This window comes from Coenobita brevimanus, chromosome 26 (genome assembly GCF_032717465.1).
Source record: "Coenobita brevimanus isolate Jiangsu-jjx chromosome 26, ASM3271746v2, whole genome shotgun sequence".
Taxonomy (NCBI): domain Eukaryota; kingdom Metazoa; phylum Arthropoda; class Malacostraca; order Decapoda; family Coenobitidae; genus Coenobita; species Coenobita brevimanus.
In genome coordinates, this window is record NC_136979.1 from 10,557,069 (window position 1) to 10,574,393 (window position 17,325).

General features: G+C 39.3%; 1 protein-coding gene across 1 annotated transcript in view; it reads right to left on the bottom strand.

Annotated features, from left to right (window-relative positions):
- LOC145393964 (uncharacterized) overlaps nucleotides 1-17,325 on the bottom strand; it is a 337,089-nt gene that overhangs the window by 115,081 nt on the left and 204,683 nt on the right. The window contains exons 9-10 of the mRNA XM_080267940.1: nucleotides 5,618-5,710; nucleotides 4,800-4,978 (exon numbers count right to left, since the gene is read on the bottom strand). Of these exons, the coding sequence (XP_080124066.1) occupies nucleotides 4,800-4,978; nucleotides 5,618-5,710 (272 nt within the window). The remainder of the gene's footprint in view (nucleotides 1-4,799; nucleotides 4,979-5,617; nucleotides 5,711-17,325) is intronic.

Below are 17,325 nucleotides of genomic sequence, written 5' to 3' on the forward strand. Positions count from 1 at the left end.
TGTTACCAGGACAGGGTGCAAAGGTTAATGTACTGGAGGAGTTGATTTAAACAACTGTTATCTGTGAAAATGCAATGATTAATGCACTGGTCATGTGCCAGTGAGTGAGGGTTGAGTCTCCAGGGGTAGGAACTAGGGTAATCTATGGGTGCATCGATCAATAATCCGTTTGATGGTGTATATAAGTATGCTCATAAGAAAGATGCAGTCAGAGAGTTTGGTTGTCAGACAGAAACTGTCTTGTGTCCAATTTGGACAGACAGGGAGGAATACAGTCACAACCATGGGCATCGCGGTTCTGGTAAACAGAAGTGTTTGAAGAAGAGTTTAGCACGTGTGTTACGCAAGGTGAATAAGTGCCGTTAGTGCGACGTAAAGTATCGGCAATCATTACCCAGAAAACCAGCAATATTACTTGCACGTGTATGTCCCCAGTCGTGGAAGTACTAATTAAGTAGTAGAAGTCGTACATAATTATCAAGTTACTGACTTGTTGTCAAGTTGTAATTAAGTGGTTTATACTTCCCCTGTGTCGAGTTCAGAATCGATATATCAAGTATGTTACCATATTTAAATTAATTTAATTGACTTGTATAACCTGTTTGTGATGTAGTGTATATAATCTGTATACAATTGTTAAAATTAAAGTAAAAATCGTTTCTGTGTTTTAAAACTTTAGTGTGTGGAACAGGCTGGGAGGGAATCTGGGGCAAAAAGGGATATTTGATAACTTGTTTCCCTAGCACATGAGGCTGTAGGCCCCCTCTGGGCTTGTCTCCGCACTCTCTGCTGCTACTGTTAAATGTTACCAACTACATTCACCGTGCACAGCAAGACTGAGTGTGAAGTATACCAAGGGTTTTGTAGGGAGTGTAGGGCACGACATTACTCACTGCAATGCAACCCCTCATATCACATCACTCACTGCAATGCAACCCCTCACATCACAACACATTACTCACTGCAATGCAACCTCTCATATCACAACACATCACGCACTGCAATGCAACCCCTTACATCGCTCAGTGCAATGCAACCCCTCACATCACAACATATCACTCAGTGCAATGCAACCCCTCATATCACAACACATCAATTTCCCTCATTACCACTACACAACATTCTTTCACTGTAAGCGTAACAAAAGATCCCTGGGAGCATGCAGATGAAGAACCTAGTTTCTTTAATCCAGTGGATTCAGGTCAAGATGAGCTGGCAACACAACAACAAGAAATTTCTAATGCTTATGTAGTGTTATAAGTGGCTCAAAGACTGTCAGAAGGGTGCCTGAAATGAGGGAGTATAGTATTAATACATCCCCGTCCCACTCTGCCACAGGATCCAACAGCAGTAGTTCAGTATAGGAAGGATATTGCCCGGTGTGTTGTTCTTCCTAGAGGAGGCCTTTCAGTGTACAGAACACAAGACCAGCTCAGGCTGTCTTTATTTTCCAAATAATTACACTTAATGCTTACCAACTTCACTGTTTTCACATGTACTGTACTGGAGATATACAATTTTTCACTAACTGCAATTACACTTAATGCTTGCCAATAACACTTAACTATTTTCACAAGTACGAAGATATACAAAGTGCACTGACACTGAACTACACTCAGGGGCGCACCCAGGAATTTTCTAAGGGGGAGGCCCATAGCGGGGGTGAGGTTAGGCAACCCGATAATTACTGGGAGGTCATATGCAGGTTTAGAGTCAGAGAGCTGCTGGCTCATGTGTTACTCTTTGTTTGTACTTGCCAATTTTTCAAGTTTTGCTGTTATCAAAATAAATATATATAAATTTATTTCACTCTCATCTTAAATGTCAAGACCAACTGCCTAGCCCCGGGCTCCTACGCTCCTCATGAGGCAATGTAGAACTTGATGATGGATGGATTAAAGGACCCAGAGAGCTAAGGGGGTGGCCCAGGCCCAGCCCCCCCACCCCCCCTGGGTGCGTGCCTGACTACACTCAAACTGAACTGAAAACTGACTGAACTCCCCTAGTCTCTTCTCCATCCTTATATAGCCTTATATTACCCTTAAAGCTTCTAGTAAACTCTCGACTGGGCAACAGTTAAAACAGTTACCAACTAGTAGACATCCAAAATATGCCAGAGTTTTCTTAAACTACATAACTATCTATCTATCTATTGCCAGATGCCATAATCCCGTAAGGGGTGGCCATTTGACTTTGAGTTACACTCTAAATTATTTAGCATATAAACTGAGACAAAATTACATAATTGAACAAACCATCACATAAATAAAACATTACTGAGAAATGAGCATAAATACTAATGTACAACTTACAAAATAACTACATTCACAAACAGCAGGCTAAATGGTAACTCTGACGTGTAGCGGAACTACGAGAAAAATTGGGAATTCCCCAGCACAATCTAGCTAGCAATCCAGGTTCTCAACAGTATTTATAAAAATAAAACAAAAATGCTGACCACCTGGAAAAAAACATATTATATTTCCCTATATAAAAAGAATTATGTAAAGATAAAGTTAAACTGAGAGTAATGGATACCTATGAGTAAGATGGTGAATTTAAATTAGCTGCAGTTGAGATGCTTGTAACAGTAACCACCAGGATGAAAAACAAAGGAGCAAGACTCAGCATAGAAAGTACCATACACATCTGCACTGCAGAAGTATGTCACGGTGATCTTCATCCATTTCATGGAAAACCTTGTGAAAAGTTTTGCTATCCTCTGGATACGGTCTTTCGTGAGTCCTGAACAGTGTGGCCTCAGCTTTTATAGCAATGAAATAAGTTTCCCCTAACCTTTAAAAAAAAAAAAAAAAAGCCAGTGGTGGTCTTGAAGATGGGTAACCTCTCTTTCTCATGGGCTGTTATTATTCAACATTGGTCTGCCTGACTAAGAGGATCTGTCGACTGCAGATCAGCAACCACCCCTATGGAGTTGTTCAACAGGCTCCCTATGGCACTGATGTTGTGCCAGTGTCTTAGTGTATCATGTGCTGTTCAGTGCTCCACTGTGTGTGTCATGTCACAAGGGCCATATCTACAAGTAAGGCATGTGTTGTCTGTGGCTCACCCGACTCAAACCTAAGCTGGTAGCTCAAGATGACTGGGTGGTGTCCTAATCTGAGCCCAGCTTGGTGAACTCGAGCAACTCTACTTAAAGATACCTGCAATAAGTAGATATTGGGGGAATGGGGAGAGAGGGAGCTGCAGTAATGTGTTCTGATCAAGGTTTTGTATTACTGCGTGCATAAAGTGGGTGTGTACATGTTTATTCATTGTTACTGCAGGAGTATCTGGAGATGGGATGGGTTGTTGTTGATGAGCATCTGGTAATGTTTGTGTGGGGATGATTTCATGCACCTAGTTGTGTTGTGTGACACTGTCATATAATGACAGGAGTGTTGTGCATTGACACAAGCTGCCACAAAGAACTGTGTGCTCCTTATATCAAGATAATCCCTAGAAGTGAAGACTTTAGCTTCAGAATGTAAATGAGTTACAGCAGTAGTGTTGATGCAGCCAGTGATGATATGGAGGGCACTGTTCAGTAAGGTCTGCAAGGTTTCCCCATGCTGGGGAAGCACAGGACATCACTGAGCCAATATGGTATAATGTTTGGACAGCAGAGAGTTGCCCCGCCCCCCAAGTCTGTCTCTGCAAGAACTGTCAGTACATTTAGTTTGGGGATGAATCACCATTTTATGTCTTGTATGTGGTCCTTGAAGGTGGGTTCAGTGTTATATGTCACTCCAAAGACATTGGTGGAGGGGGTACGCAGCACAGGTACAATGTTGAAAGTGACAATAGGGGTGTACTTGTGTTCGTGATTGTCACAACTGTTAAGTAAAATGGCGGGCTTGGCTGGAGTGATTGTGAGCCTGTTGTCTGTGGCCCATGCCTGAAATGTATTAAAGTAATCTTTTTGTGGTCAGCATTCTGCATCTGTGATGCATTCTTTCCTTCAATCTTTTCCTTCTGTCTATCAGTGGCTCTACACTGAATAACAAGCCAAATGGTTTCCTGTACACCAGGAAATCATTTACTACACTGGGTGGTAACACTATAACCAAATTATGGCGCATTGTAGTTTAGTGGGTAATTAACGCACTCCAATCGGCTTGAGCTGGTGCAGGTTTATATCCATGTGGTGGTTGGGGTTTATTGCTTACGTAATGCCATTCAGGGATGAGTGAGACTATTCGCTTTCATTTGTCAGAACCAACTCGCCTAGCCCCAGGCTCCTACACTCCTCTGAGACAAGACTGTATTAGATGATAAATGAATGAATGAAATAACTTTTTGAGTGGAGTGATAGTTGCTTCATTGTGATTGTCTGCCTTTCATTCCATTATGTGCATGGAAGACCACTGAACCACTACTGCTATAACCAAATAACTGTGCAAGTGCTGAACAAATACGTTGTGCAGAGTATATTATTAAGCGCCTCAAAGGTGGGAAAGGAGGTCCGGATGATGATGAATGATGATGACGATAATAATTTTTTTGTGTGGAGGGATAATTCAGGCCCTCCGGCTGTCTCCCTACTTCGAGCGTGACCCGTGGTGACAACTGGGATTGTTGGGCAAACATCAGGTGGGTGGCTGATTTTTTTTTTGGAGGTGGGGGTTATTTTTGGTTTTGCAGTCAAGGCTACCCTTCCTAACCTCATTGAACCCATGTTATATCACCTTGTTATGTGACAGGTCTTCACCTGATGCAATCCTATCACATAATGAGACTGGACTGTACATAATCTTAGTATTACATTCCTCTAAATAGCTTTATGCAAGTACACATACCTTTTGACATCACCATGTATGAGTGGTTTCTCCTTCACTGTGTGGAGGAACTGGAGAGCCCTGGCAGTTCCCCATGCTACACGATATCTTTGCCGCCAAGTCAGACCTGGACGCTCTCCCCTTCCACCCCCAAAGCTGCTGCCACCACTCACACTACTCAAACCAAATGCTTCTATTTTCTGTGTGAGAAGTAAATGAATATCAAAGTCTGAATAAGAAGGGATCCTGATAGTTGGTCAGAAAACATCTTATGAGAACAAGCTTGACTGATACTGCACATTTTCTACCAGGCTTTATCATGTACATTATTTCTTATTATCCCCATGTGGGTGCTGCACCATCAAACCCCCAACAAGGTGTGCAGGAGTTATGAAAAAAATTGGGGGCAGCAGGTAAAAGTAAGGCTAATTAATAAGAAATCTACCACTGTACAAACTCAAATCGAAAATGCATGAATCCTAAGGTTTCATGGAAAACAGAAAATTCTGGGGTGTCTAATCATAATGATAAATATGAGACAATTGCATAAGGTAATAAATGGCCTATAACACTGTCAACAATACATACAATTTAGTACTTTGATTCAGTAATTTTCTATCTACTCTTATACATATCCACAGAAAACATATAGCTTTCAAATATGCACTGACTGTATGAGGACAGGTGATATCAATACTCTTCCACTGCATGCAAAAACATTTTGTAAAGAAGAGGGTTTAGAGAAATCAGATCTCTGGACCTGCGAGTCTGTACTGAATGCGAAACCTGTGTGCAGAGGTGCACAAGCTTAAATGAACCTTTAAAAAACTCTGACTCACCCGGCCCTGGAGCCTGTCTTCCACTGAGCCATTAGGCATGAACTGGTAGACTAAACAAGGATACTGCTCATGGTCAGTTGAGTATCCATACACCTGGAAGTGATAAATTACTGGATAAGTCCGTGGAATAAAAAAATAAAAAAAACATTAATAGAAACAGATACAGTATTCTGTGTTCTTTAAGAAGTATTATTTAGTGAATGTAAATAAATATCAAATCCAGATCTATTTTCCTACCTAAGGATGGGGAGAGGTAAGAGGAAAAAAAGAAATCTTTTATCACATTTTACTTCCATTAAAATGTTTTCTTTGCCCAGCAAGGGTTTTGCTTTTCCTTTTTTTCTTTTTTTTTTCTTTTTTTTTTTTACAGGTTACATATCACATAACAGAGCGGTACCCTCTACACAACAAACTGACTAGGAAGAACAGAAAGTCAATAAATCCGAAAGTCTGTTATATCCAGTGTGTTCCAGCACTAGAACTTGCCTGTTCCGACATTGTTCCACATAAGATACAGACAAGGTATGTTAAATCCATCCTAGACAATTTACCTACCAACAAAGCTCCAGGCCCACATGGAATTCCACCAATTGTTTTGAAAAAGTGTTCCCCAGAACTTGCCTCTGTTCTCACAAAATTATTCAGACTATGCATACGTACTTCTTCATTCCCTAATTCATGGAAAGAAGCCAATATCCACCCAATTCCAAAGAAAGGAAGTTCCTCTGACCCCTCTAATTACAGACCAATAGCTGTCACATCTTCTCTTGGTAAGGTTTTTGAAACTGTAATTAATAAGCACATAGTTAAACATCTTGAATTCAACAACTTAATTAGTGATAGACAACATGGTTTTCGCCAAGAAAGATCCACCATTGACATACTCAATCTCCTAACTCATACCATCCATCAATCAGTTGATCTACATGGTAAAACTCATGCAGTAGCCCTGGATATTTCTAAAGCTTTCGACAGAATGTGGCACCGTTCCCTGTTGTCCAAACTCCCTTGCTATGGACTAAACTCTTTAATTCCTTTGATTTCCTCATATCTCAGCAATAGAAAAATAAGAGTAAAAGTAGATGATGCATATTCCACTTTCCACTCAGTTAATGCCAGCATGCCACAGGGATCAGTTCTGGCACCAATCCTGTTCCTCGTTCATATTAATGATCTCTTATCTGTCACCCACAATCCTATCCATTCATAAGCAGATGACTCAACACTTCATAGTTCACTCACACTCAGACATTCATTTGCAAAGTCCGATATCTCTAACTCTCACCTCAGTAAAGCCATCTCTTTAAATCAAGACTTATCCACGATCAGTGAATGGGGACAAAACAACCTTGTCTCATTTAATGCTAGTAAAACTAAATATATACAATTTACTAATGGGCAGGTATTGCCAGAATCGTATGTTACCTTCAATGCTACAAATATTCCTATTTCCAAAAGTATTGAAATTCTCGGCGTCTTGCTTAACAATGTCCTCAGCTGGACCTCTCATGTCAGATCACTTGCTAAAACCACCTCAAAGAAACTTGGATTATTGTACAGAGTCCGTAACTTCTTCACTGACGACAGTCATGTGCCCTCTCAGCTTGAATACTGCTCACCCTTGTGGAGCGGATGTGGAGAGGTTGCATTAAAACAAGTTGACAAAATTCAGAACAAGGCTGTTAGAATTATTAATAACCCTGCTATTACTAATAAACTACCTCCCCTACAAGTAAGAAGGAATGTTGCCTCCCTTGCGTTATTTTACAGATATTTCTACAGCAAATGCTCAGTCGAAGTTGGGTCCATGGTGCCACCTCTCCGTGCCTTCCCTTGTGCTACACGGGCAGCTGGCAGCGCTCATGACTGGAATGTCACTCAGCCATACTGCAGAACTTCTGCCTATCAGAATTCTTTCATTCCCCGAACTGCATCTCACTGGAACTTGCTTCCCCAGAATTGTTTCCCTCCAGACTTCAACCTAGTGCTGTTCAAGTCTAACTGTTACAGATATTTTATGAACAGCGGAAACCAGTAACTTGGTGCATTGATTTGTGTGCTTTTTTTTTTAATCATTTGTTTTTATTCCTCTGTTCTGTTTAAAAAAAAAAAAAAAAAAAACTGAATCACCTTCATTTAAGTTCCTAGGTTTATCGTACTGTATGCCTAACCTAGCTTGTTAAATACATTATGCTATTGTAAGGTGTGTGTATTGTGTTTTAAGTTTCTGTGGGCTCACCACAGTACAGGACTGTACAACTCGAATGTTGAAGACACACAAACATATACAGTACGGTATATCTACCCATCTATAGTCAGACGCCATAATCTCGTAAGAGGTGGCCATTTGACTTTTGAGTTACTGTAGTTGTTTTACAGGGAGAAGCACTATCCCTCTGTTAGCAAATCTGCTGACATGAAGGAAACATATATAAGTTGGTTATATGGTTACTACCCAGCAATGTAAATGTTTTTGTGGATTACAGGAAACCATTAGGCTTGTCACTCAATGTAAAGCCACCTGAAAAGGAAAGAAGTGTACTAGAATGTGACAGGAAAGATGGGAGAAATAGGGAGAGAGGAAGACATAGAAAAAGAATGATAAGGGTGAAGGAAGAAGTAGGCAGCACTACATCAAGTGAGTGGATGATGGTTGTCACCACCTACACTGTACAATATACTGCTTTGGAATGTTAATTAATTTGAAATTACAGTACAGTAAGGAAGGGATGTTCACCAGGCCACTTTAAATAATGTATGCTAAGTCCTCCCATGCCATAAAACAAAGCAGGATATAAGCGACTACTACAGATATGTACCAGAGCAGAAACGGGAGTGCTTAAATGATGCCGGTACAAAAACTGATGATGTGCACACACTGCATAATGTGTCAGGCCTTCGTGTTGTTATTCAGTTGGTTGGCCGCATCTGCCATATAAACTAAAATTTTCTCAGTACAGTAATCCCTCAATTATCTGACGTAATTGAGCCAAAGGCATGTCCAGGTGGTGGCAATGTCCAGATAATGAACAATATCCCCCTACTGTACCCAGACCCTACCTATACACAACCTCCAACCTATACATTTCCTATTTGCTCAGTACCTCTGCTTACTTTGGTAGTGTTTGCCTATCATTCAGGCATATTTTGACATCAAAACACGCACAGGAATATCCAAAGTAATGCTAAACACCAAGAAAACCATACAAGAAAATGAAAACCAAAAAATGCCCTACCTATACACTACTGAATGAACAGTATCCCTCCTAAGCTTGGCACTGTTTTCAAGTCAATCAGCCATATTAGACATCAAAATACACACAGGAATATCCAAAGTAATGTTAAACACAAAGGAAACCGTGAAAAAAAAAAAAAAAACTGAAAACAAAAAAAACACCCTACCTATACACTACCGTATGTACGGTACCCCTCCTAATTTTGGCACTTTCTTTAGGTCAATCTGCCACATTTACACATCAAAACACACACAGGATTATCCATATTAATGTTAAACACCAAAGAAACAATGCATAAACAACAAACATCCACAAAAAAACTCAGGATGGTTGGAAAATCAGTTATCTGACACCAGTGATAACTGCTCCCGGGCCACAAAAAATTTCAATGGCCAAAATGCCACCGGAAATTGGTTAAATCAGCATAAATGGTATACTATCATCTTTGCTGATATTTATATTATAAGATAGGCTAAAAAAAAAAACACACAAAATGGATGAGTAAAGGTATAGAAATGAAGTGAGAATAATAGTGTTCAAGAGTAAAACTTACCTTCATATATCTGTGGTATGTGGAGGCGCCCATCATTCACCCACTTAGTGTTGTGGCACTCTGTTTAGAGTTTAGGGTTGCTCTACATTGAATGGCTAGCCAAATGATTTCCTGTAAACCAGGAAAGCATTTACAATGCTGGGTGGCAACCTTATAACCAACCAACACTTGTTCCCTAAGTGACAGCAAGTGGGTTGGTGGAGGGTTAGTGTCCCTCCCTGGAAAACAACTAACTAAAAATATGAACAAGAATTCTTGGGCCAAGACTGACCAAAAAGTGATGACTAAGGACCGAAAAAAAGACATGGTACGGATAGCTACATGGAATGTAAGGGGTGCAAATGATGAGGTGAAAGAAATTATCCAGGTGCTTCAGGGTGCAAAAGTGGGTGTATGTGGATTAACTGAAACTAAATGGCGAGGTGAGAGTGTGAGAGAACAGGAGTATAGATGGGGTATATGCATGGGAGTAAGTGGGAATGAGAAGGCAAAAGGAGTGTGTATTGTTGTGAGTAACAGATGGAAAGAGAACATATGAGAGTATGGATCAGTTGGCTCAAGGATTGTGTGGGTAAGATTGAAAGTTAGACTACAAATGTAAGCGATTGTGTGCGTGTAAGCGCCAACGCAAGATTGTGCATGCAGAGTGAGAGAAGAGTTCTGGACAAATGTGGAAGCATGCATGGAAAAGTTTAAAAGGCATGACAGTATTTTTGATAGGAGATATGAATGGAAAAGTAGGGAATGTGAAGGTGGATGGAGTAGTTGGTGAGTGGGGTATGCATGTGTCGTAAAGACTTTGTATCATAAAGCAGCGACTTTGTATTTGCTTGTAGAGGCGTATATTTTAGACTTGTGGTCGAGCGGCTTTTATATCTTGTAGTAGTTTCCCCACCAGATGTCATGTAGTGACGGGAGAGGTAAAGAATAGTATGGGACTATTTTTATTTGTCTTGGAAATATTAAACAGGTATAATAGTATAAGTCCTGGGTAGCTACCTCCCTGTCTCGCTATCTCTCTCTCTCTCTCTGTTCTAAAGCTAATCTCCGTCTCGACCTCTCTCTCGGGTCGCTTGTCTCCTTCTAAACTCTCTTTTCTAACATCTCGTGTAGTAGGGTGTGTGTGTCACGTATCTTCCTCATGGCAACAGAACTTTCTCACGAGAGGACTGCTGACAGCTAACTGAATCATCTCCTTACTGGCCGCTGTCGTCAGCTTTCCTCCGTGTAAGCGTTTAGCGCTGCTCACTTCTCGCAAACACAACACCTTCTCATCATTTGACTTCCTGCTTCTATCTGTCTCTCTATCTATCTATTTATCTATCTATCTATTATGTAGTCCTATATTTGCTCGGCCGCGCGAAAATGACGTACCATCGACATTTAATAGTTATAATATATTAATACATACTACATACACATTATAATGAACTTATAAGCTAATTAAGTGAAATACATAATATTGTAAAGTAACATAATTGTATGAATATTGTATACATATATTATTCATAGTAAATAGTGATTATTCAGTAATATTACATTTTAAATAAGTTGAATACATATTGGAATAAATGCATTAAAGTAAATTATTTAACTGTAATACAGTATGTACTTGGGTTATTATAGTGAATTGCATACATGCAAGAATAAAAATAGTTTAAAATTAAGATTATTGTAAGAGTTATTAATATTTCATTCAAAGATAATGGTACTGGTTTGTCATATATGGGTCATTCTTCTTTGTGTTATTAATATTATTATTATTATAATTTTTTTTTTTTTTTTTTTTTTTTTTTTTTTTTTTATATATATAATTAATACTATATACAAAATATACACACTTCATTCAGGGTGGTTAACTGTGATGTTAACTCTCCCCCCACTAAACAATGACTCCAAATTAGCAATTCTTGCATGCATTCTGTGCATGGCCAACAGCAATACTGCAACCACAATGCAGATAATTATGAAGACAGAAGGTGCTTGGCTATACACATAATATGGGTTGAACATACTCAAACTCAAATCTTCCCAGGGCTTCATTGTTTCATTGATCAGCTGCATAGTTTCAAACTTAGGTGAAGTCAGCTTAATACTTGTGCTCATGTTTAAGTCCATATCAGGCAGTGGGTGGAAATGTTTGTGTGTATGATTGAGGATGGCGTAGTGATTGATGGTGGAAAAAGTAGACATGGATGGTGTAAATACCGCACAGTAGTCTGGTGCTATGTATAATCCTGAGGCTGATGTATGAGATGGTGGTATATCTGGACAGACTATGTAAACTGATGTGTTATGAGGGAAATAAAAAAACTGCGAGTGTCCAATGCGTTGATGGTGTACAAGTTTATCTGGAGCAAAAGTGAAGTTGCAATGATGATGAATATTGTTATTGCTGATGATAGCCATTTCACAAGGGACCGTATCAGTAGGCTGAAACGTGAAAATGTACGCAGGACAAAGATGAACAGCATGTAAGGATGTGCGGCACTTTCGCTCAATCGTTGACTCACTTGCGAAAGTGACAGTGTCTCGTCTCTTGGAGACCATGATGAGTTCGGTGTCTGTGTTGATGTTGATGATGACTAAAGTGTTGTTGTTTCTATAGGGGAAGGGGTGTATTTGGTATACTGTGAACAGGTCTTCCGTGATGAATGGTACATGAACTATCACTGATGTTGGTGTTAGTGTTGCTTCCAAGTACGGGTAATATTGCATAAATTCCCTACTGCGGAACAATGGCTTCAATTTATGTGTATGTATGCCTTGACTAACTATCTGACGTAGCTCATGAACTGGGAGTAAGTCATTTGTGATCTTGCCATCACCAGCATTCGAAATACCTTGCATAAGTGCCCTGAAATGATCTCTAGTGTTCTCTAATTGTAGTAGAATCGTGTCAATATGTTCTGTGATGATGGAGAAGTGCTGGAAAAGGGTAACGTTACCCTCCAAGCTATTTATTTTATCTATACTCTCGAGAGCTACGTTTTCTGCTTGTTTCAGATTTTTCACAATTGTTTTCATTGCTGAGTTCTGTCCTGTGATGAATTTATCTTGGTATGTTAGTACCTGAGCTATCTTATTAAATTTTTTGTTTATTTCTTTAAGGTCATCCTCTGTAGCCAATCCAAAGATGTTCCCAAGAATTGCGCCGCCCAGATCGAACAAACCGCGCTTTTGGCGAGTACGTGTGATGTTGTTCCTGTCGCTCAGCACCTCTGTTCCAGAAGATGGGAGATCTTGGATCATGACGAGCATAGTTGACTTCGCCTGTTCTAGTTTCCATTTCGCTAACTTCACCATTTCATCCACTTCCTTGGTGATATGTGATTGTGAAACATAATTCCCTATCTTGAAGTCCAGAGTTCGCATCGGCGTCGCAAGTCTTTCTATATAAGTAGGTAAGTCATACAAGTAATCTAGACTTATTTCAGTACTCATGACATCCTTGACGATTGTAGTCGTGGCCGTTGGAGCTATGAGGCATCCTTGTCGTACTATATGCTTGGGGTCTAGGTGCGCATATACTCTTACTATGTATAGGAGAATCCATAGCATAAGTCCCTTCATCGTAACCTACCGAAAAAAAAAATCTATTAATTTCCTATAAAGCTGTGGTTGATGATAGTGATGATGTGCGTTACGGTTGGCTGTTATTTCATTTATAGAAGGAGTTTAAATCGATATTTAATTCTCGTAAATGATGTACTGTAGATTTCATTGGAATAGTTGCACCTATGTTCGATTGTTTGGTATATGACCTTAATTTCTTTTTGTAATCATTGTTGTGTTCTTGCTTGGTTTCTTGAGGTACGTTCACCTGTTCGGTTGTATCCGAGGCTGAATAATTATGTGATAATTCCCTTGAAACTCGTTTTAAATGGTCAATATGAACTTGTTTTTCCTCGCCACTTGAAAGTGACTTAATTAAAACTTTGTTTGCCTTTATGTTAATTACTCTGTATGGGCCCTCAAATTTAGGGGATAATTTATTGTCTCTCGTATGAATGACTCCGTAAACAATGTCTCCTAAGCTGATAGGTGAATCTTTTGCTTTTTTGTTAAATGCCTCCGTCATTTCTTCCTTGGACATCGTTAATTGTTTTTGCACTCTTTTGTGTATGTCCTGGAATTCACGTAAACGGAGTTTAGAGTAATCATCGTAATTGTATATAGGCATGCTGTCACCTTCTAGGAGCTCATATGGTAATTTTTTATCTGTGCCATATATAATGAAATGTGGTGTGTCACCAATGGATTTATTTATAGACCCATTAATGGAGGCCCCTACTCTGGGAATCCAATCATCCCAGCTTGCATAATTTTCACTGAGAATGTGTCGTAGCACATCTAATACCTTTTTATTTTGTCTCTCTACCAACCCATTCGATGCTGGGTGATAGGCCAAAACGTTAACCTTTTTAATGTTGTATTGTTTACATATTTCTTGTAAGATCTCAGAATTAAATTCTCCTCCATTATCACTTATTAATACCTTTGGGGTAGTAAAGCGACATATTACATTATCTGTTATTGCCTTTGCTACTGTCTCTGCTGTCTTATCTTTAATTGGAGCTAAAATGACATAACGGGAAAAATGATCCGTTGCTACGAATAAGTATAGGTTATTATTGTATGATAATGGCATCTTGAGTAAATCAACAGCGACAACGTCCCATGGTTGATGTGGTACTGGGTAATTACCCATCGGTGCAGGTGTGATTGGGTATCCTTTGTGTTTCGCACATGATTCGCATCTGTCTATATGATTGTGTATATCTCTTCGTAATGAAGGCCAGTAATATAATAGCTGGGCTTGGTTGAATGTCTTATCCTTTCCAGGGTGTCCTGCATGTGGGCTGTCGTGTATCATTCGTAATACTTGGGGTATCATGTCATTAGGTACTACCAACTGGTTAGTATTTCTTTGGCGTTTTGGTTGTTTAGAGTTAATTTTGTATAATATATTATTGACCATTGTGAATTGTTCAAGTGGGACATGCAGTTTGGGTAATTGTATGTCATCTCCACTTTCTAACTTGTATATTACTTTTGACCATACTGGGTCAAGTCTTTGTGCCTTTGCGATATCCTCGTGGTTTGGGATATTTCCTTTGAGATCTAACGCCGCGACCTGAATTGTGTTCGGGTTCCTAGATAATGCGTCAGCTACTATATTCATTTTACCTTGTATATAATGTATTTGTACATTGTAGTTTCCAACTGTACATTTCCATCTTGCTCTCCTCCCAGAAAGGAGTTTTTCTTTAAACATACCCACCAGTGGTTTATGGTCGGTGAATAAGTGGATTTCGTAACCATATACCAAATCTCGAAACTTTTGTAATGCAAAAATCACTGCAAGTGCCTCTAAGTCTGTAGTGCTATAATTTTTTTCTGCACCTCTTGTTTGTCTGCTGGCAAATGCAATTGGTTGATTCTTTCCTCTTTTATCTTCCTGCATCAGTACAGCCCCTAATCCTTTAACTGATGCGTCTGTACAAATAAGAAATGATTTCGTGTAATCTGGATATGCTAAACAAGGTGCATTCGTTAGTTTAATTTTTAGATTGTTAAATGCCCTTTTTTGTTCTTCTTCCCATTGGAATACAGCATCTTTTTTGAGTAGTTGGAATAGAGGGAAGGCTATATGAGAGAACTGTGGTACGAAGGACCTATAGTACCCAGCCAGACCTAAAAATTGTCTAACTTCGTCAGTCGTAGTGGGTTCAGGAAAATCTCTCACTGCCTGTATTTTGTCATCAGTGGTGTGAATACCATCAGAGCTTAATTTGTGGCCTAAGAAATTTATTTCCTTAAAGCAAAATTTGCATTTAGAAAGTTTAATTTTTAATCCAGCATCACTAAGCTTTTGTAAGAGTAAGTCTAATTTCCTGAGATGATCCTTAATATTCTTCGTTGCGATAATAATATCGTCAAGATAAACAAATATTCCTTGTCCTAAAATTCCGGACAATACGTAATTCATAAGACGCTGGAACGTACCAGGGGCTGTCCTCAGTCCCATTGGCATTCTTGTATATTGATAATGGCCTCTGTTTGTTGAAAAGGCAGTGTATTTACGTGACTCCTGAGATACCGGAATCTGATAGTATCCGTTTAGGAGATCGATGGTCGAGAATATATTATTCTCAGGACCAATATTCTGTAGCACATCACTTAGCAATGGCATGGGAAATCTGTCAGGGATTGTGTGATTATTTAGTTTACGGTAATCTACTACCGCACGCATTTCTCCATTTCTCTTGGGCACAAAGAAAAGGGGAGCGTTCCACGGAGAAACTGAAGGCTCAATAATTCCAAGCTTTAACATTTCATCGACATACTGATTTGCAAGTGTACGTTGGGAGTGTGGTATGCGATAAGCTGGTACGAAAATTGGTGGTGTTTCTGGGTGCACATTAATCATGTGATTAATCAAGTTAGTACACCCTAATCGTTCTCCGGGCAAGGCTACGGTGTCCCTGTGTGTTTCCAGCAGGGTTAACAAATCATTTTCTTCGTCAAATTCACCTGAGTGAATTAAATTCTCTTTTATTCTTTCTCTATCCGTAGATTTTATCTCACTTGTTACTCCACCAATATTTATTTCCTTCACAGGGGCGAAACATTTTTCAATATTAACTATGCAAGTTCCATTCTTCAACTGAACTTCCCCATTCATGTGATTAATAATGAATATCTGAGTTAGCCCTTCGTCGTTCGTATGACATAATGCGTTTTCTACTGACAATCCTTTTACTTTACATAATTCTTCTAAGACAAGAACAGTACTATTCCGTAATTTGCTCTTTATGGTAACCTTCATGTAGGAATTAGGTGGTATAACCAAATCATTAGTGAGATGGGCTGGAAAAATTGATAAATCAGTACTGTTATCTGGGTCACTAATTCTGGAGGATGGGGTTGCTGGTGTAAGTGGATCTATACACTCATCTGTTTGTGTATGTTTGTTAAAGCCTTTAATATTACCAATTCTTTTTGGCTCTCTTCTACCAATCGGTGAGGGCTCTGAAAGTATTTCCTCTATAAATTCATTATCAAAGTCTATTCCATTCATTTGTGGGAGTATAGTTATGTTCTCAGTTCTCATGGATCTTAAGCCCAGTAACATATGAGCTTTAATTGCTAAGTTTTCAACGATATAGAACAATGCAGAGAATGGTCTTGTAGTTTCTGTGAAACTGAGATTTAATCTTATCATACCTTTTACTGTAATCTCTTGACCATCTACTGTGTTTAATTCTAAATCAGCTTCATCCAGAAAAGTTACTTTCTTTTTATTTTTAAGAATTCTATTTAGTTCTTCATGTGTTATTAAGTTCACTGGAGAGCCTGTATCTAAAAATAAGGAAACGTTTTGATCCTCACATACAGCTGGTATCAAGATACACTCATTTCCCAACATGCCTCCTATGTGAAGTTTAACCTTGTTCATCTTTACGTTTGTTCGTTTTTTGTCATGATTTGGTCTTCCCCCGATTTGAACATAGACACAATTTTTTCTACTGTTTTGCAATCACTAGTCCAGTGCCCTTGGTATCTATGATGCCTACAGTAAGGACCAAACCCTTGTGTCTTTTGATTATCCTCTTTTGCCTTGATAAAGCATTCATACCTTGTGTGTCCTGGTTTTGCACAGTAATGACACAGAATGGACCTATCCCTTGACTGTGACCTACGAGGTGATTTCCCATAAAAAGTGTTGTTTATAGCGCGAGACCTGCTCGGGCTGCGCGAAAACTTATGAAACTGCCTATAGGAAGGCGTGTGGGAACGAGGTCTAGGCGTCTTTGCTTGTTTGGGCTGCCTCATTTCAGGTCGCGATCGATTTTGTTCTCTGTTTGGGGTCGGTGTTGATGTTTTCACAGCTGATACTGTCTCAGGTACCCTGA